We start from the raw sequence: 19,922 nt of genomic DNA on the forward strand, positions 1-19,922 counted from the left end.
AACAAAGAACGGGGCTGGTGTGGGGCTTCATATAGATCTCTCTGGCAGATGGAAGTGGCAGTCCTGGAGACTGGGCATCTGTGATGAGGACTGGGCATCTGTGATGAGGCCAGAGCAGCCATCAGGAGGCCAGGTGGCAAGAATCGAGGTCTGGACCTCAGAGTAATTAAGGGAATGGAAAGGGCAGAGAGAGAGGAGGAGAAACCGAGGAGGACATCCAGGGGGTCTGGCTTTATGGAGAAGGTGACCTCTGGTGGGTTTGGAGAACTGGTGGAACTGGGGAGGGCACCCCAGGCAGGGTTGACTCAAAGCTGGAGCAGCCACTATGCACTGATATGGCCAGTGCTGCCCTTGGATCTGGGCAGCCTCAGGCCCCACGCTTCAGGAGCCCCCCATGCCTCAGGGACCCTGAAATTTGGAGTGCTTTCCTCAAAGCTTTCTAAGTCCCATCTGACACCTAGAACTGGCCAGGGTGACAGTATCATTTGTGTGGGTACCCCAAGCCCAGGCCCTGATCCACATGGGTCTCAGTCCCCATTTATCCCCTATGGGGCACTTTCCAGCCCACTACCCTGAGGGTGGGGTCTACCAGGTACCCTGAGAGCTGTGGGACTTATCCTTTGAGGTCCTCATGACCTGGGGTCCTGGGGCCAGGTCATGACTGCTGGCCAGTGCAGTGTTACTTTTGTGGGGTCACATGAAATCTGCCAGAATGGTTTGCCCAGGGCTCTGCCTACCCTAAGGACGGGCCTGGCTATGGCCATACTAGTTGCCAGTTGGTACATAGCCACTGCCCTGAGCCCCCTGGGTGCCTTCCTGCTGCCCTGGTAACCCCATTCTGGGTGAATCAGGCGAGTTCAGTGGGAATCCCACCCTAGCACCCATTGGCCAATGACTCCACCTGCTGGCCCCCTCCTCATGTATCCTACTTTCACTTAATTATACGGTCAAGGTTAAGATCTCCAGTAAGGGGACTTTGACATTGTGTGATCTGATGCCCTGAGAAGAACACAGCATCACTTCTGTGGTCTCCCTGCCAAAAGTACATGAGCTGAATCTAATTCTGAGGAAAATCAGAGAAACCCAAATTGATGAACATTCTACAAAGCAGCTGGCTTGTGCTCTGCAAAAATGTTAAGGTCATGAAAGATAAGAAACACCCAGGAACAGTTCCAGCTTAAGGAGGCTGAAGAGACATGACAGCTGACTGCAACAGGAGATCCTGAATTGAATCCTGCACCTATACAGGACATTAATGGTACCGTGGCTGAAATGTGAATGGGATCTGTAGATTAGCTGGTAGGGCTGTATTAATGTTTGTGCTGTGATTATGCAGGACGGTGTTCTTGCTTTTAGGAAATACACACTGAAATATTGTGTCTGCACTGACACGAAAATAATTTTTTAAAAATATTTAAGTATACAATACATTTACACTATATATATTCATATATATGTACATATATCATGATAAGACAAATGTAAAATATTAATAACATGGATAATATGAGCGAAGTGTATGTAGGGATTTTTGTACTATTTTTAGAACTGTTCTGTAAGTCTGGTGTTATCTCAAAATGTAAAAAATTGAAAAGCAATTTAAGAGTATTAACAGCCAAAAATTATAATAAAAATGCCTACCATAATTGAACATCTACTATAGGCTGTAATGCATTAGCTCATTTAATCTAACACTAACCACACAGGGTAGATATTGTTATTTGTGTTTGTGTTTTACAGAAGAGGAAACAGTCTCAGTGTGGTTAATGACCTTCCCAAGGTCACACAGCTTGTGAGCAATAGAAGTGGGATTTGAGCGCAGGTCAAGCTGACTTAAGGGCCTGTGCTCCCAACCCTCTGAAAAATGGAGAAATAAACAAATAAGCAGATGACAGTTACACAGGGTGGCAACTATAGAGACAGGCTCTGAAGGGAGCCCAGAGTACCTGAAAAGCTCCACCTGAGGTAACATTTGAGCTGGACCGTGAAGCATGTATAGGAGTTCTCCACTTATGGAAACAAACTCTCTGGATGGAAGAAATGGCATGGTCACTGTCACAGGAGCTTGAAAGGACAGGTCCCTGGAGTTTTTCTGGACCTCACCAACCTGTGGGTAGAAACATGGCCACATTAAGAGTGTCACTGGTTTTTTGTCATTTCCTGAAAAATGTCTCTCATGTTACTGCCAGGAATCTTGGCATTCCACAGTCACCATCGCATAACCCAACAAGAAGTGTCCCTCCGTTCATTTTAAAGTCCTCAATATCCCTTTGTCCCATCTCAGCTGTGTGGCCTTGAGCAAGTTACATAACTTCTCTGAGTCTCAGTTTTCTCATCTGTGAAATGGAGCCCGTGGTATCTACTTGCAGGGTTGGGTAAGGATTAAAACGGAATGTCAGCAAAGGGCGTGGCTTGGTTTCTGGCATGGATTAAGCCCTTCAAAGATGGTGGCTGTTCTTATGGATGAGGACCCTGGAGCCCAGAGAGGAGCAAAGACTAGTCCAAGTTCACACAGCCAAGTACAGGCAGAGCCAGGGCTTGACCTCACTGACTCACTCTGATCTCAGCCTGCCTGGATCCCCAGCCTGTGCACTTGCCACCACAGGGCAAAGCCAGGCAGGGAGCAGCTGTCTAGCTGCAAAGTTCTCTTTAGGACAAAACTTTGGCTTTTTGGGGCTCGGCTGAGCACACGCCTATTTCCTAATATGGCTGAGAGGAAACAGCTCTGGGTGTCAGAGGCCGTTAAACATTTGGCAACTGCTGTGTTGCTCTTCTTCCCAGGGTCCCTGCAATGAGCCAGCATTGTGACACAGGCGAAGCTCTTCAGTTTCCCGAGAAAAAGGAGAAGTGGAGAGAGACACTCCTTGTCTCCACTGCCCGCTGAGAGCGCTGCCTAGCTTTCTGTTTTCCTTTCCCTCCACCTTCAGCTCTTCCCAGAAACTTCCCTCTGTGCAGAGCTCATGCCACCCAGGACCTGGCTCAAGTCCCGCCTCCTCCTGGAAGCCCTGGGGGATTGCCAGGCCAGGCTGAGCTTGTCTTTCTTAGTGCTGAACACTTACCGTCTGGAATTTACACTCTGGGTTCTGACTATGTCTTGTGTTCCATCTGGGACTGCAGCAATAATGATAGTGATGAGAATGATTTGCCCCCAGGCTGCTCCTCTTGGAGGCTGGTAATCTCCAGGACTAGATTACTCAGTGGGGTCCTTTTATGAGACTCCAGGCTGAGAAGGAGACAGACACTCTTTTTCAGAATAACAAGGCAGGGGAGACACCCTCTCAAGAGTTTCTCCCATGGTACAAATGTCTGATTGTCTTTCACATACTGCACCTTGTGGCCAGATCTCTGTGAGGACCTTTTCCTCTCCTCCCCTTCACCCTCAGGATCCACTGCGAGCCTGTCCTACACCTGCATCGCCAACCCAGGACCGGACAACACACACTGGAAGCCAGACAGGCAGAGGAGGTGGGACCAGGCAGGTGAAGAAGAAAAAGGGCTGGAGAGTCCAGGGCTGAGGGGAGGGAGAGGCTTACAGGGCCACAGGGATGGCCTCGTGTTAAACCTGAGCATCTGGATCTAGCAAAGGACCCGTGCCTGAGGATGGAGTGTGGGGACCGATGAGGAAACTGGGGTTCAGCTAGGTTAAGGGACCAGCTCAAGGTCACACAGCAGGTGGGTTGGGATTTGGACCCAGGTTTGTAAGGTTCCAAAGCATGCCCTTAACTGGCTGCTGTGCTACCGGAGGCTCGCTGAGGAAAGGGAGCAGCTGTTCCTCCTCCTGGAACCTGGCTGAGTGGAAGGGTCACAGAGGCAAAGTGAGCCATGATTCTTCCATTTCAGCACTTATCCTGCCCAAATCTGGGGGCCAGAGGACCACGAGCTCAGTTTGTGGCATCCCTAGTGTGTTTTCCTGGAGGCTCCAAAACTCTCCAGCCAGCAGGTGATGAAGACTGAATTATGACTCTTTCCCGAGCACCTTTTCCATGCAAATTGATTCATACCTGTCTCATTCATCTCATTTCATCCTCAGAACAACCCCATCTTTAATGAGAAATCCAATTTCAGAAGTGTCAAGGAACTTGACCAGACTCACACAGAGTAGGTAGCATGGCTGGGCTGATGAACCCTGGTCTGCCTGGCTCCAAACCCAATGCTCTTTCCTCTGGAAAAAATGACAGCCTAAGGACGGAAGAGCAGAAAAATGCACAGAACCAGCTCCTGAATTAACCAACTCTTGATCTACTGCATCTATGATTTCCTACTGAGATAATATGTATATTTTCCTTATGATGTAAGCCAGGCTGAATTGGAATAGCAGGAGAGAGTTTGCGGGGATGATGGAACTCTCCTACATCCTGAATGTGGTCCTGGTTACACATGTCTACCTGTATCAAATTCATCGATCTAAAAGAAACTATATGAAGAAAAAATGGCATAATATTAAGATTTATAAACCTATGTAGTCTATTCTTGTCCATATGTTTGAAATATTTTACAATAATCTTAGGGGGGAAAAAACCCCACAAAAACAGCAGGAGGAGGGGGAAGATGAGGGGGATGTGTGGAAAGAAGCCTGTTTAGATGTGAGGCTGTAGCTGCTGCAGCTATTTTGCAGTGAACCCAGTGTGAGGACAAATCTGAGACACTGGGATGGGAGGGCAGAGAGATGGCGAGATGGTCCTGACTTTCAGCTGCTGAATCAACCAGAATCTCAAACCTGTCCTCCCTCTGGACTTCTTCTCAAGACAATAATGTGCTTACTGTTGAAGTCAATGTGAGCTGGGGGTTTCTGATACTTGGCTGATGATACTGTCACTGATACAGGGTACAGGGTCAGATCTGAAGCAATGGGACCATGGCCCGTGGCAGTGCCAAAAAGGAGAGAGAGTCACTTGATAGGCTCATCTGGATTTGGCTGGGCATGAGCCATCGGGGGAAGCCAGTGGGAGGTGGCTTGTTCAGATACTTGCCAGCTGGTGGTAAGATTCTAACTGCATAGCAATGGAAGACATCACCATGTGATTTCACTCTGATGCTCCTTTCCTAACTAACACCCTCACAGCTGCAGCATCTGCCTGGGCCTGGGGTACTCAGGAACTTTGGGCAGTAAGAGCTGGAGGTGTTCAAAAATGTGCAAGGTAATTTTCCAAAAATCTAACTGTATGACCAGTCATCAATCTGTGTGTTTTGGCTGCTACTTAGAGCTGTCTTCCTTGTACAGACACAGATATCTGATTCTGGGGGCCCAAGTTGTTTGAAGAAAGGAAGAGCTGGGGTGAGGGACCCAGAGTGGCAAGTCTTCCTGGAAACTGCCCCAGGTTGGGGGGAACGTTTTCTCTCCCTGAAAGGCAAAGGGACCATGACAGTGACTCAATTGCTCTGTGACTCAGTTTCCTCACCTCCAAAATGGGGAATAATCATCCCCCTCTCATGGGTTGTTTATAGGCTTGGCGATAATACATGTAAAGCATCTGGCACATAGTAGATGCTCTGCGCATGGCCACTGTTTTCATTCTTAAGCAAGCCAGAGGATTCCTGTTGTTGCAGATGGGAGGAGGAAGGGAGACCCTTTTAGAACCGGGCAAAGAGAAGAAGAAAGAAAAAAAGCCTCAGGAGGTCTCATGTCCTCTGGCCCAGTAAGCTTCATTAGAGTTTCAAAAAATCAGAGTGGGGAAGACAAGGCACTAGGGGGCTGATGGGGAACCAGCAGGAAAGAAGCCAACCCCCTCTCCACAGCCCCACTCCTTTCATCACCATGGAGACCTAACTAGCTGCCCAGTGGGGTTCCCGCTCACCCAGGGCCTGAGGCTGCTGCAAAGGGAGGAGCAGGGTCTGAGCAGACAGAGACCTGTCTGGAAGGCAGGTCTCTGTCTGTGGGGGTGTCTGACAGACTGTATTTGGACCCCAGCTAAGCTAGCAGCTTGATGCATGACCGTGGGAAGGACACCTCCCCTTGTGAAGCCTCAGGTCTGCATCCGTCAAAGGAAAGGGTAAAAATGTATGAAAACAAAAGCTTGGCTAAAAAAACTGCAGGATGAGGAGCGATGAACTATTTAATGTTGGGGGAGACTGTTCGCTAGATCTCATTAGTGGAAAAAAGGGAATGTTACGAAACTGGCCAGTGTGATCCCATTTTTGTTAAAAAACAAACAACTATCTACCTATGCCTATCCAAAAACAGGTGAGGGAGAGAAGAAATATTCTAAAATACACTTCTGCTTGTCTCTGGAAAAGGGGATTACATGTAATTTTTATTCTCCTGGTTTTCTCTCAAATTTTAGCCAATGAACGTGGATTACTTTTGAAGTCCAAGTAACATTAATAGCTACTATGTGGATGCTTATTATGTGGGCCATGGTGCAAACTGCTGCATGTGGTTTAAAGCTCATTCTGTGTTCAACGCAATCCAGGGAGGGAAGGTACTGTTACTCTCCCCGCTCTACAGAAGAGGAAACTGAGGCTCAGAGAGGTTAAGGAGCTTGCCTGAGGTCAGACCACCATACAGTGGCAAAGCTAAGATTTAAAATCACATCAAGATACTAAACTCCAAAATTCAAGCACTAAATCATCACCACTACTGCATCTCAAGACAAGAAAATGTTTTCCTAAATGTTTTAATATGAAAAATACCAAAACAATCAGAAGTAGAAAGAAAAATATAATGAACCCTGATGGACCCACCAGACAGCTTCAAGGAGTCCTTAGGTGGGGGGATTTGGGTGGGGGCTCAGGAAGGGGGCTGGGGCTTAGGGAGGGGAACCGCCCTACATGCATACACGTGCCTGTGGCTCTCAGGCTCCAGTTCTGGCTGCCTCTGGGGCTGTGGCCGCAATCGTGATGGGGAAACCGCAGCCTCCCTCCTCCTCTCCCACCCCTGACTGACTCAGTTCCTTCCTCCTTTCCACATACTGACTCGCATTTCCCCAGCCAGCTCTTTCATAGGGCCCTGATTCCCCTCCAAGGCCTGAGGCGTGGCAACTCTGGAGGACGAGGGAGGACATGGCCAGGGACCCTGACAACATGTGGACATGGGCAACCTTGGTGGTGCTGGCCACCATGGGCACAGCCGTGACAGCGGCCACCAACCCTGGCTTAGTGGTCAGGATCTCCCAGAAGGGCCTGGACTACGGTAATTGAATGCCTTCCTTCTCTCCTCTCCCTCCCCTGAGGGCAGTTACTGTGCACCTGCTGTGGGTAGCACATTAAATCCAGCACACGGCGTGCTCACAGCTCTGCAAGTTAGATCCCCTTACCCCACATTTTACCTATGAAGAAACTGAGGCGAAGTGAGTTGCCTGAGATCACAAGGCTGGGAAGCAGCTGAGCTGGGATGGAGTGCTGGTCTGGAGGACTCCAAGTTCAGTGCTCAGGCCCTTTAGGGTCCTCATGGTTTCCTTCCTCCCTTTCCTCAACCCCCACCTCAGGCTTCTAGGCCCTTCTCTTCTTTCCAAAGCCAGTTCTCACTAGCCTGGCCTCTAGATGCTGAGGAGGCTGAGCAGGGGGGAGGGGAGCGGAGGGAGGGCCCTCCTTAGTGGTCTCCCCCAGTACAGGGGCTGGCAGCCATATCACACACAGTACCTCCTGGGTGACCCAGAGAGGGTCCCCCTAGGCCATTCATCCAGGTCCAGACAGAGGAAAGAGTGGCGGAAACAGCCCCTGCTGATCTGCTCTGACCTGTGCCAGGCACTGTGCTAGGAGCTGTATGCACACGATCTCATTTATTTTCACTTCAACCCTGGGTGGGACACACCATTACTATGGACATTTACAGATGAGCAAACCTGAGACTTCGAGGGGGGATGCAAGAAATGGGCAGCCTGAATTTGAGCTTCGATCTTGTCTGGTGGCCCACTGCAGGGCTGCTCGATGCCACCTCCCAGTAGCAGAAATACGAACTGCAGAACAGTGGGTGATGTCTAGCCCCAGAGAAATCAGACCAAGGGGCAGGCAGATCCTCACCAGCTGGTGTGCCTCTGGGGAACAGGAAAAGACTCAGAGGGACCTGGTATCGCACCCCTGAATTCCTACCCCAGCCAGGAAGGACATCACTGAATCCCTGAGGTGCAGACAGGAGGCCCCACATGAGCTAGGAGGAAGCACTATGGCCCTGCTCTGAACCCAGAGCTGGAGTGGCCCTGAAGGCTTCCTGGGAGCAGAGGCTCAGCTGAGGGTTGTAGGCCCAGAAGTCCTCATGCTCTGTCATAGCAGCCTCAGTTTCCCCTTCTACTTGTGCCCCATGTGAGAGCCAGAGTTTTCTGAAATGCAGCAAATCTGTTTATGTTCTCCCCCTTGCTTACAATATTCAGTGGCTCCCTAGTGCCTTGAGAAGCTATCCTGACCTTTTGACATGGCATTTGAGACCCTTCCAGGCCTGGGCCCTGTCAACTTACAGATCCTGGCCATCCCACGTTTTCCTTTCCCTCCAGGCGGTGACTATGCATGTGTTGTTTACTTTTGAACCCCCAGAAACCTACCCCAGGGTATGGGCTCTGGGTCCAGAAGGGCTGGGTTCAAAATCCTGCCTCCACCACTCGTCAATTGTGTGACCCTAAGCAAGGCACCTTGTTTTTCTGAGCCTCAGCTTCCTCATCTGTGAAATGAGAGTAAAGACAGGACCTACTTCCTAAGAATGTTCAGATTCAATAACTTAATACCTGTACAGAGCCTAGAATAGTGCCCAGCACAGAGTAAGAGTTTGATAATGTTTGTTATCATTATTATTATTATTGTTGTTGTTATTATTTCTGAACTGGCTCTTGGAAAACACAAAGCCTGGGCTCCCTCATCTTCCTACAAACACCTTCTCAGTTTACATGTTTGCCTTTTATTGGTTCTTTCATGCTGTAAGCCACATGATAGCTGACGGTAGAATGCTTGCCATTGCAGCATTCTTTATCCATCCAACAGATACGAAGTAAATGTATGGGACACATTAGTAAATAAAGCTGACATTGCCATTGACATTGGGGGACTTTTACATCCAGTGGGGGGGACAGACATTAATCAGAGTCATGTGAATAAATGTATAATTACACAGGGTAATGGGGGTTCCAGAGGAGATGTCTACAGAATCATGAGAATGATAACAAGGGGGGTTTCTCTAGTCTGCTGGGTCAGGAAATGTTCTCAGAGGAAGCGATGATCGAGCTGCTAGAAGGTGACCAGTGAATGTGGGAAGGAAGCATTTCCTAAGCAGCAGGAATAGCACATGCAAAGGTCCTGTGGAGAGAGACCAAAAGCCAGACAGGTGGGGTGTCTGTGGGGCATAGCACAGGGCGAGGAATGGAGCAGGCATTCAATAAACATGTGTAGGATGTGTGACTGGGTGTTTGGGGACTGACACTTTATTTTATTTTTTAAAGTTTTTGGAAATTGGTGATTTACTTGACATATATTGGACCCTGAAAATTAAATAATTTCTTTTTTTGTTTGTTTATTAATTAATGTTATTCTTTGGCATTCTATGATGCTGTTGTGGAGCAATTGGCAGGGAGGGGGAGAGGGGATGACATTTTAGACCAGCGGTCAGCAAACTACAGCCTGCAGGCCAAATGGCCTGCCACATGGTTTTGTACGGCCTAGGAGATAAGAATGGTTTTTACATTTTTTAATGGCTGAAAAACATCAAAAGAAAACTACCTCACAACAGGTGAAAATGATGTGAAATTCAGATTTCAGTGTCCGTAAGAAAAGTCTTATTGGAATACAGCCACGTTCACTCATTTACATTTTGTCTGTGGCTGCTTTGTGCAATGACAGCTGAGTCAAATAGTTGTGACAAAGACAATGTGACCCACAGAGCTGAGAATATTTAGTATCTGGCCGTTCATAGAAAACCTTAACTGACCCCTGTTTTAGACCCTTCCAGTCCCACTGTCCCTGCTATGGATGGAGGCCAAGGGCCCAGAGCCTGCCCTGCCCTGCCGCCCTGACTCACAAGCTGTGCCTCTGACCATCACCTACTCTCTCCTCTCAGCCCACCAGCAGGGAGTAGCCAAGCTGCGGAAGGAGTTGGAGAAGATCAAGATTCCTGATTTCTCTGGAAGCTTTAAGGTCAAGCATTTTGGGAAAGGGCATTATAGCTTTTACAGGTGAGGCATGTCAGAGCTCAATCCTCAATATGCAGGACTTGCAGGGTTCTGGGGCCACCAAGACCTGGAATCATAGAGCCACAAGCTCCTTAATCCAAAGAATTTAGAATCCCAAAGCCAGTGTTTACAACAGCCCAAGGGGATATGACCCCCACAAGCTGAGCATGGAAGAAACCACAAAAACTGTCTTTCAGGCACTCACCATGACTCCCTGGGGATATTCATGAATCCCAAAACTGTGTGCCAGGCCCATGTATCAGTTGAGATTTGACGGGGTTTCCAGGACAGACAACCTAATCCAAAATGGCCTAAGCCAGAAATTATTGGCTCACATGACTGAAAGGTCCCTGGAGCAGTCTGGCTTCAGGTTTCTCTTGAGGCAGGCTCAAATGTCATTGGACCCTGTTTCTCTCTTGGCATTTCTCAGCATCCGTACACAGGCCTACTTCTCAGGCAGATGGCCCCCTCCAAAGGCAAGATGGCCACTAGCATCTCTGGCCTGATCCCAACACCCTCAGTCCTTGGAAGTAGAGCACCTCCTTAGAACCCAAGTAAAAATGCTGATTCACTCTGATTGGCTCATCTTAGGTTATGTACACACTCCTGAGCCAATCGCCATGGTCAGGGGAATAGAATACACTGATTGGCTGAGCCTAAGTTGCAAGCTCCACCCCCTGAAGGTGGAGGTGAAGTCCACTTTCTTTGGAGTGGCAGGGAAGAGATGTGGGGAAGGGCTCCCCCAAAATAAAATGGCAGTTCTGTTATCACAAGAAGGGTGTGTGGATGCTGGGCATAAAATCCATAAAAGTCTTCTACAGAATTTTATGCACCCATTTATATAACAGGTATTTTGAGCACCTGCTACATGACACAGCAGGTTCTGGGGCTATGATAGTGGAAAAAGACACACATCCCTCCCCTTTACAGTGAGTATAGTCAATGGCATAACATCGGTTATCTTTGTTGATTGTCACCTGCTCTGCAAGAGAGAGATTATGTGCCTATTTTACAAAGAAGGGAACTGAGGTTCAGGGTAATTAAATGATATGCCCAGGGTAACACAATAGTGTATTGAAGAGCGGATTCAAGTGCACATTTGTCTGACTGCAAAGCCCCTCCAGTGCCCATGTATTTGTCAAGGCTGTTCTCATAGCCTCTGGCTCCTCCTGGAATGGGGTGGGTGAAGGACCAGGGTGGGAGGAATGAGTCTGCATTAATTATTAACCTTGTCCTCGTGTGGGCACCCAGGAGGCTGACTGAACATTTCTCCTTTGCAGCATGGTTATCCACGAATTCCAGCTTCCTAGTTCCCAGATAGGACTGGTGCCCAATGTGGGCCTTAAGCTCTCCGTCAGCAACACCAATATCAAGATCAGTGGAAAATGGAAAGCACGGAAGAATTTCATGTGCGTTTCTGGGCTTGGTATTTGTTGGGTGAGCTCTTCATGATATTTGGAAGAGATTAGAGCCAGGGTCTTAGGAACACCCAATTTTTTTGCCTTGCCCACCACCACTTGTCGCCTTGGGTTCCAGGGGAATTTTTCACCTAAGAAGATGGAACATAAGCCTCAGTCAATAGCTGAGCATTTGTCCACATCTCAGTGCAGGACACAGGCAAGGCTGAGTTGGTGCATGTAACTTCGGGTGGAAAGCTAAGGGACTTTTAAATTTTCTCCCTTTATCAGTTAGCTATTGCTGTGTAACAAACACTCCCAAACTCAGTGGCTTAAAACAACAACATATACTGTCACTTATATATCTGTGTGTCAGCTGTGGTTCAGTTGATCTAGGTTGGGCTCAGTTGAGGAGGTCCAGCTCTACACGTCTGTTCCTCCTTGGACCAGCGGGCTACCCCGGGCACATCCTGGATGACAGCTGAAGTACAAAAAAGGAAAGTAGAAATGCATAGAACCTCTTAAGGTCTAGGCTCAGAGCTGGCTCACAGTCACTTCTATTCATATACCCTTGGGCAAATCATGCTGCATGGCCAAGCCCAAAGCCAAGAACAAGGAAATGCACCCTCCGCATCCCTATGATAGGCAATGGATAGGGTGTGGATGCAGAGAGGGGTGAGAAATTGGGCAAATCATTCAAACTATAACTCTAAATCTAAATATTGGATTCTTACCACAGTGACCCAGACCAATCACCTTAGGAACATCTTTATGGGGAATCTGGTGAGAAAATGGAGGAGAAGCCACCTTGGGTGAAGACGGGGTGTGAGTCTGTCCTCCCTTACAAGAACTACTGGGTCTGTCTGCTCCCCACAATAAGAATTATTTAATTCTTTACCTGGGCTCTTCTGTGCCTGTCATTTTACTTATTGATCACACACACGTACAACATAACAATACTTCACTACATTATAGAAGAGTTGACAAATTACATTCATGTCTACTGTCTTATCCAAAGTGCATTTCATCCCTGAGGGAGAAGTTATTAACCTCATTAATTAATTAATGGGGGTATTAGTTAATTAAAGTCATTGACCCCAAATAACTACCTTTTAAATAGCAAAGCTGAGACACACATTCTGGTGTCTGACTGTTGGTCCAGGGTCTGGGTGAGGAATTGGAACCTCAGAGAGGTTAAGAAACATACCCAAAGCCACACAGCAAGGGCGGTGGCTGAGGCGGGGGTTGAGAGCAAGGGTCTGCCAGGCAGACACGAATGGGCTCAGACTTCAGGTTGGAATTCTGACTCTACCACTCAGCTGCTGTGTGACCTTGGCAAGCTGCCTTTTCTCTCTCAACTCCACCTCCTCACCTGGACTGGGGATGATAGCCAGATCTACTTTCTAGCATTTGTGTGAAGTTTGAATGGCAACGGGAAGAATGTGTTTGCTCCAAGTTGTTTCTCTTTGTTTTCCTTCAGCAAAGCCAGTGGCAGGTTGGATCTGAGTGTAGATGGTGTCTCCATTTCAGCTGATCTGAAGCTGGGCAGTGACCCCACCTCAGGCCAGGCCACCATCAACTGCTCCAGCTGCAGCAACCACATCAACAGCGTCCATGTGCACATCTCTGGCAGCAGTCTGGGGTATGATCCCCTGGGGTTGTGGGGAGGAGGGACCTAAAGAATAATCGTCCCCATCATCCGTTTACTCAGAAAACACATCTGGAGTGCCACCTCCATGCCAGGCCTTGTTCAGAGACCTTGAATGTGGGAGAGGGGGTAGGAGTTCAGAGAAGCAGCAGACAGTGCACCTCTTTAAGACATAACTTGTTCATTCAATATTCATCCTGCAGACTTTACCAAGCGCTTACTATGCCTCAGGCTTGTGCTAAGCACTTTATACAGGCACTAAATTATACGATGCTCATCACAAATCTATTGGCATTCATCCATCCATCCATTCACCAAATATCTGCTGAGAATCAGCTACGCACCAGGCTTGTGCCACATGCTCAGAAAACAGCAGTGATAAATAAACACTTAGTAATGGCTAAAATTGATGGGAGACTTACTATGCACCAAGCACTGTTTTGAGCACACACATTATCTTATTCAATCCACACAACTCTGTGAGGTTGGTCTATTGTTTCCCCATTTTCAGGGGAGAAAACTAAGGCACAGAGAAGACAGGAAATAACCTGGGTTTCCATAGCTAGTGAGTGTTCAAGCCCAGGACTATCTGACCCCAGACTCTTAGCTGTACAGCTTTGTTCTCTTAAAGTTTGCAGCTCAGTGGGGAAGACAAATCATTGCATTAATGAGTGGCTCACACATAATTACAGAAGGAAATAAGAACTGAAAGAGGCACAGAGTGCTACGAATGCATAGGACAGGAGGACCTGACCAGTCTGGGGGCTGGCCAATTCTTCCTTGATGAAATGACATTTGAATTGAGATGAAAAGAATACGTAGGAGTTAATTGGGTAGGTGTTGAGGACAGGGGGTATTTGAAGCAGAGGGAACAGTACATGCAAAGGCACTGTAGTGGGATGAAGGGCAGAACACAGATCGGGGCAGGGGCCCAGCCACACAGCTGCTGAGGGAATAACTCCATAAATGGCAGAAATGCCTCATGGGGTGTGCACAGCTGGAGCTGTGGCCTATTTGGAGGAGAAAGGAAAGCTTCTCAGATGAGGCAGTTTCCTGAATCCAGCCCAGGGACATCTCATATATGTCCTCGCATATCAATCTCCAGGTGGCTGATCCAGATCTTCCACAAAAAAATCGAGTCTTCACTCCGAAACACCATTAACAGCAAGGTAGGAGGGGCTCAGGGTAGCCTTGATGGTCAGAGCGGGAGGGGCCCTCAGCAACCACATGCCTCCTGCGTCACAGGACACCTCCGTTCTCTCCTCGGGCCCCTTGGCAGTCCTTAGAGCCCTTGGAAGCCACAGATCCAGCTCTAAACACCAGTCAAATATGTTTCACTGAGGACTCCGCCAAGAGACAGGAAGGGTCACTTCCCACACCCACAGCAAGCCTTCATGCATGCCTGCTTGAACCACCTCTGTTCTTCCTCCCCACAGAAAAAGTGCCATCCTCTCCCTGCCAACCTCTCCACCCGTAGCCCTGCTGGCCTCCTCCCCCCCATCCCCACCCCACCCAGAACATACACTGTCGATGAAGCTGCAGGTCTGAACTTTGGCCCAACACTGGTTGTAGCCTGTTCCTTGGCACTGGAACTGGTACAAGAGACAGGCACTTGCCAGTGCTCCCCGACCCTGCCCTCACCCCGAGACCCCCAAGCCAGCTTTTTCACCTAAGAGGCTATTCACTGGGCTGGTTTTCCATTAATTAACCACCAGCTGCCAAGAACCACCTGGACCTGTTTCAAAGGGCAAATCAGTGTGGGCTTTCTTCAAATGGCAATGGGGAAACCATTGAAGGTTTTAGACAAATGCGTGACCTAGCCAGGTCTGTGCCTTAGAACAGGATCTCTGTCCACTGTGAGAATGACTGGAGGGGCCACAGTTGAGGGCAGGGAGGCCACCGAGGCTTGTGTAGTCTTCTAGGTGGAAGTTGCTGGTTTCCTAGTCAAAGGCACTAAACACGCAGGTAGGAAGACATCAATCAAGTGAGATAATTTATCTGAAAATACTGTGTCAAAAGTCTAAAAAGGAAAAATCAATGCATGGTTGTCAAGATGTGTAACACAGTGGATTATAGAATGGGTTTCAGGGTTAGAATCCTGGAGTTTTAGTCCTAGTTCCGGGACTTAAAGAGTGAAGTAATCTTGAGCAAATTACTTGACCTTTCTGAACCTCGGTTTCACCATCTGTGAGATGGGGACATTAATACCCTCTCCACCTAGGTGTTGTCAGGATTCATGATATAATGCACACAGTGTGCTCACCCCCTAGCTGGCTCCCCACAGCTCAACTGTCTGTTTAATTAAGTAACAGCCTGAGCGGAATGTTAAGATACATTAACATTTAGAACAATTAAAATGATTACTTCTTGGTACTACCTAAAAGTGGCCCTTCTACAGCAACCAAGCTAAAAAGTAATAAGTAATGCAGCTGCTGGTGAAGGTGCTGGTGACGGGGGAGGATGACGGCCCACATGCGCTGTGCTTGCCACGGGCTTGGCACTATGCAAGAACTCTTTACATGGATTCTAGCATTTAATCCCCTGTGAGAGAGATGTCTTAATTATCCCCATTTTACAGACGGGTAAACTGAGATACAGAAAGTGGAAGTGATAGTGCTGGGACTCAAATCCAGGCTACTCACCTCAGAGGTGAAGCTCTTTTTTTTAAAAAAAGGTTTTGGTGGCTGGCTAGCATGGGGATCTGAATCCTTGACCTTGGTGTTATCAACACTGCACTCTAACCAGCTGAGCTAACCGGCCAGCCCAGAGGGGAAGCTCTTCATCAGACAAGGGGCTGTTTAAGAGAGAGTGCTTGCCTGAGTGAGCAAAGGAGGTGTCATGATGCCAGGAGGGGCTGGGCGCAGGGAGGCGCCGGCTGGGGAGTCCGCCCCCAGGAGCTCAGTGTGCAGGGTGGGCATTGGAGGAAGGACAGCCTGAGCCTGTGTGAAGCGTGTGTGCAGGGAGGGGGTGGCAGGTGCCTGGCTCCCTCAGGGAGGCGATTTGCCATGCTTTGGAGCCATCTGTTGGCCTGCAGGTGAGCAGCATTGGGTGGCAAGGCCTGAGGGGCAGCCTAGGGGTCCAGCTGGGCCTCAGCAGCCAGCCGTGCTTACCTCTTGGCCTGGGCCATTTGGAGAAGAGCTGGGTGTTCCTCAGGGAGTGATGTTCTTTCTTGTTCCTCTTGGAACTTCCAGAACCTTATCTGGTAGAAATGCACTCGAGGGAAGCCAGTCGTTTTCCTCCTCCCTCCTTCCCTCTCCCCCCACCTTCCTGTCTCCCTTCATTCCCCAGGTAAAATAACTTGACTGACATGGGGAAGGAGGGGCAGCAGAATATGGAAGTGACCTCTGAGCAGACGGTGGGGCCAATCCTAAGGAGGAATAAGAACCTGAGGAGTTTGATTTGGGATGTGCCAGCCTTGGGGCCCTGTGGGACATCCGGGGACAGTTGTCCAGGCAGCAGCTGGGCCCCCAGACTGGAGCCCAGTGGGGAGATCTGGGCTGCAAAGCAAGGGCTGGTGTTGGCCACGTGCTGGGAGTAGTGGAGGTGACTGCTTGGGCTCCGCACCCCCAGGCAGATGCTGAGACAAGGATTTGGGTGCAAGTATTTGGGGGGAGGGGCTCCCAGGCAGCACAATGAGAGGGTGGGGAAGGGATCCAGGGAAACGTACTTTACTGAGTGGGTTGCTGCTGTGGGCAGCTGTGGCTCAGTCTTGCTGGTGATTCTTGGAGGAACCATGTGGAACACACCTCACAACTTGTTCTACTGTGAGTCACGGGGATGGGAGCAGGTATCGGAATGGTTTCTCTGGCCCACCCAGACTTGAGCAGAGAACCCGCCCCCTGCTCCCAAAAGCTCAGATAAGGGAAGGCTGACCACTGCCTATCTCTTGTTTGTTTGTTTTACCACCTCATTCCACAAAGGATCTGAGACAGCAAAAACAAACACATAAATAAAAACAAAACAATAACCAACAAAAACCCCACATTATAAAATAGAAAACAAAATGAGAGGGGTGCCACAGGCCTCAATCCCACCCCTCCTCCTTCCATCCCATTTCCTTCCCCTTTCCCCTCTCCCCCTCCCCCCCAACTGCTCCACAACAACATCCTAGAATGTAAAAAATAATATTAATAATAAAAAAAAAAAAGAAAAGATAAATACCCATCAGCAAAGTTCCACATCAGGATAGGAAATAGAGTCCAAATACGCAAGTCAGAACATCATCCTGATACCAAAACCAGGTAAAGATATAACCAAAAAAGAAAACTACAGGCCGATATCCTTGATGAATATAGATGCAAAAATCCTCACTAAAATACTAGCAAACAGAATACAGCAACACATACGAAAAATTATTCATCACGATCAAGTGGGATTCATCCCAGGGATGCAAGGTTGGTTCAACATACGCAAATCAATAAATGTGATACACCATATTAATAAACTCAAACACAAGGACCATATGATCATCTCTATAGATGCTGAAAAAGCATTTGATAAAGTTCAGCACTCATTCATGACAAAGACCCTCTATAAGTTAGGTATAGAGGGAAAGTATCTCAACATAATTAAAGCCATATATGCCAAACCCACTGCCAATATCATCCTGAATGGGGAAAAGCTGAAAGCTTTTCCTTTAAGAACAGGCACTAGACAAGGATGCCCACTCTCACCACTCCTATTCAACATAGTGTTGGAAGTACTAGCCAGAGCAATCAGAGAAGAGAAGGAAATAAAGGGCATCCGGATTGGAAAAGATGAAGTCAAACTGTCCCTGTTTGCAGATGACATGATCCTATATATCGAACAGCCTAAAACCTCTACAAAAAAACTGTTGGAATTGATAAATGATTTCAGCACAGTAGCAGGATACAAAATCAACACACAAAAATCAGTAGCATTTCTTTTCTCCAATAGTGAACACGCAGAACGAGAAATCAAGAAAGCCTGCCCATTTACAATAGCCACCAAAAAAATAAAATACTTAGGAATTGAGTTAACCAAGGAGGTGAAAAATCTCTATAATGAGAACTACAAACCACTGCTGAGAGAAATTAGAGAGGATACAAGAAGATGGAAAGATATTCCATGCTCTTGGATTGGAAGAATCAACATAGTGAAAATGTCCATACTACCCAAAGTTATATACAAATTCAATGCAATCCCCATCAAAATTCCAAAGACATTTTTCTCAGAAATGGAAAAAACTATTCAGACATTTATATGGAACAATAGAAGACCACGAATAGCCAAAGCAATGCTCAGCAAAAAAAATAAAGCTGGAGGCATAACACTACCTGACTTTAAGCTATACTACAAAGCAATAATAACCAAAACAGTATGGTACTGGCATAAAAACAGACACACTGACCAATGGAATAGAATAGAGAATCCAGAAATCAACCCACACACTTACTGTCATCTGATCTTTGACAAAGGCACCAAGCCTATTCACTGGGGAAGGGACTGCCTCTTCAGCAAGTGGTGCTGGGATAACTGGATATCGATATGCAGGAGAATGAAACTAGATCCATACCTCTCACCGTATACTAAAATCAACTCAAAATGGATTAAGGATTTAAATATACACCCTGAGACAATAAAACTTCTTAAAGAAAACATAGGGGAAACACTTCAGGAAATAGGACTGGGCACAGACTTCATGAATACGACCCCAAAAGCACGGGCAACCAAAGGAAAAATAAACAAATAGGATTATATCAAACTAAAAAGCTTCTGCACAGCAAAAGAAACAATTAAAAGAGTTAAAAGACAACCAACAGAGTGGGAGAAAATATTTGCAAAATATACATCTGACAAAGGATTAATATCCAGAATATATAAGGAACTCAAACAACTTTACAAGAAGAAAACAAGCAACCCAATTAAAAAATGGGCAAAAGAGCTAAGTAGGCATTTCTCTAAGGAAGATATCCAAATGGCCAATAGACATATGAAAAAATGCTCAACATCACTCAGCATCCGGGAAATGCAAATCAAAACCACATTGAGATACCATCTAACCCCAGTTAGGATGGCTAAAATCCAAAAGACTATGAACGATAAATGCTGGCGAGGCTGCGGAGAAAAAGGAACTCTCATACATTGTTGGTGGGACTGCAAAATGGTGCAGCCTCTATGGAAAATGGTATGGAGGTTCCTTAAACAATTGCAAATAGATCTACCATACGACCCAGCCATCCCACTGTTGGGAATATACCCAGAGGAATGGAAATCATCAAGTCAAAGGTATACCTGTTCACCAATGTTCATCGCAGCACTCTTTACAATAGCCAAGAGTTGGAACCAGCCCAAATGCCCATCATCAGATGAGTGGATTTGGAAAATGTGGTACATCTACACAATGGAATACTACTCAGCTATAAAAACGAATGAAATACTGCCATTTGCAACAACATGGATGGACCTTGAGAGAATTATATTAAGTGAAACAAGTCAGGCACAGAAAGAGAAATACCACATGTTCTCACTTATTGGAGGGAGCTAAAAATTAATATATAAATTCACACACACACATACACACACACACACACAAACTGGGGCGGGGGGGGAAGAAGATATAACAACCACAATTATTTGAAGTTGATACAACAAACAAACAGAAAGGACATTGTTGGGGGGGAGGGGGGGAGGGAGAAGGGAGGGAGGTTTTGGTGATGGGGAGCATTAATCAGCTACAATGTATATCGACAAAATAAAATTTAAAAATAAATAAATAAATAAATAAATAAATAAATAAATAAATAAAATAAATATAAAAAAAAAAAA

The 19,922-nt window shown here is 47.2% G+C and overlaps 1 protein-coding gene across 1 annotated transcript in view; it reads left to right on the plus strand.

Moving 5' to 3' along the window:
* The first annotated feature begins 6,996 nt into the window (after positions 1–6,996).
* The window catches only part of BPI (bactericidal permeability increasing protein), a 30,380-nt gene continuing 17,454 nt past the window's right edge, over positions 6,997–19,922 (plus strand). Inside the window, exons 1-5 of the mRNA XM_063091834.1 lie at positions 6,997–7,129; positions 9,977–10,091; positions 11,369–11,497; positions 12,966–13,127; positions 14,239–14,302. Coding sequence (XP_062947904.1) covers positions 7,000–7,129; positions 9,977–10,091; positions 11,369–11,497; positions 12,966–13,127; positions 14,239–14,302 — 600 coding nt within the window. The 5' untranslated portion in view covers positions 6,997–6,999. The remainder of the gene's footprint in view (positions 7,130–9,976; positions 10,092–11,368; positions 11,498–12,965; positions 13,128–14,238; positions 14,303–19,922) is intronic.

This window comes from Cynocephalus volans, chromosome 1, assembly GCF_027409185.1.
Source record: "Cynocephalus volans isolate mCynVol1 chromosome 1, mCynVol1.pri, whole genome shotgun sequence".
Taxonomy (NCBI): domain Eukaryota; kingdom Metazoa; phylum Chordata; class Mammalia; order Dermoptera; family Cynocephalidae; genus Cynocephalus; species Cynocephalus volans.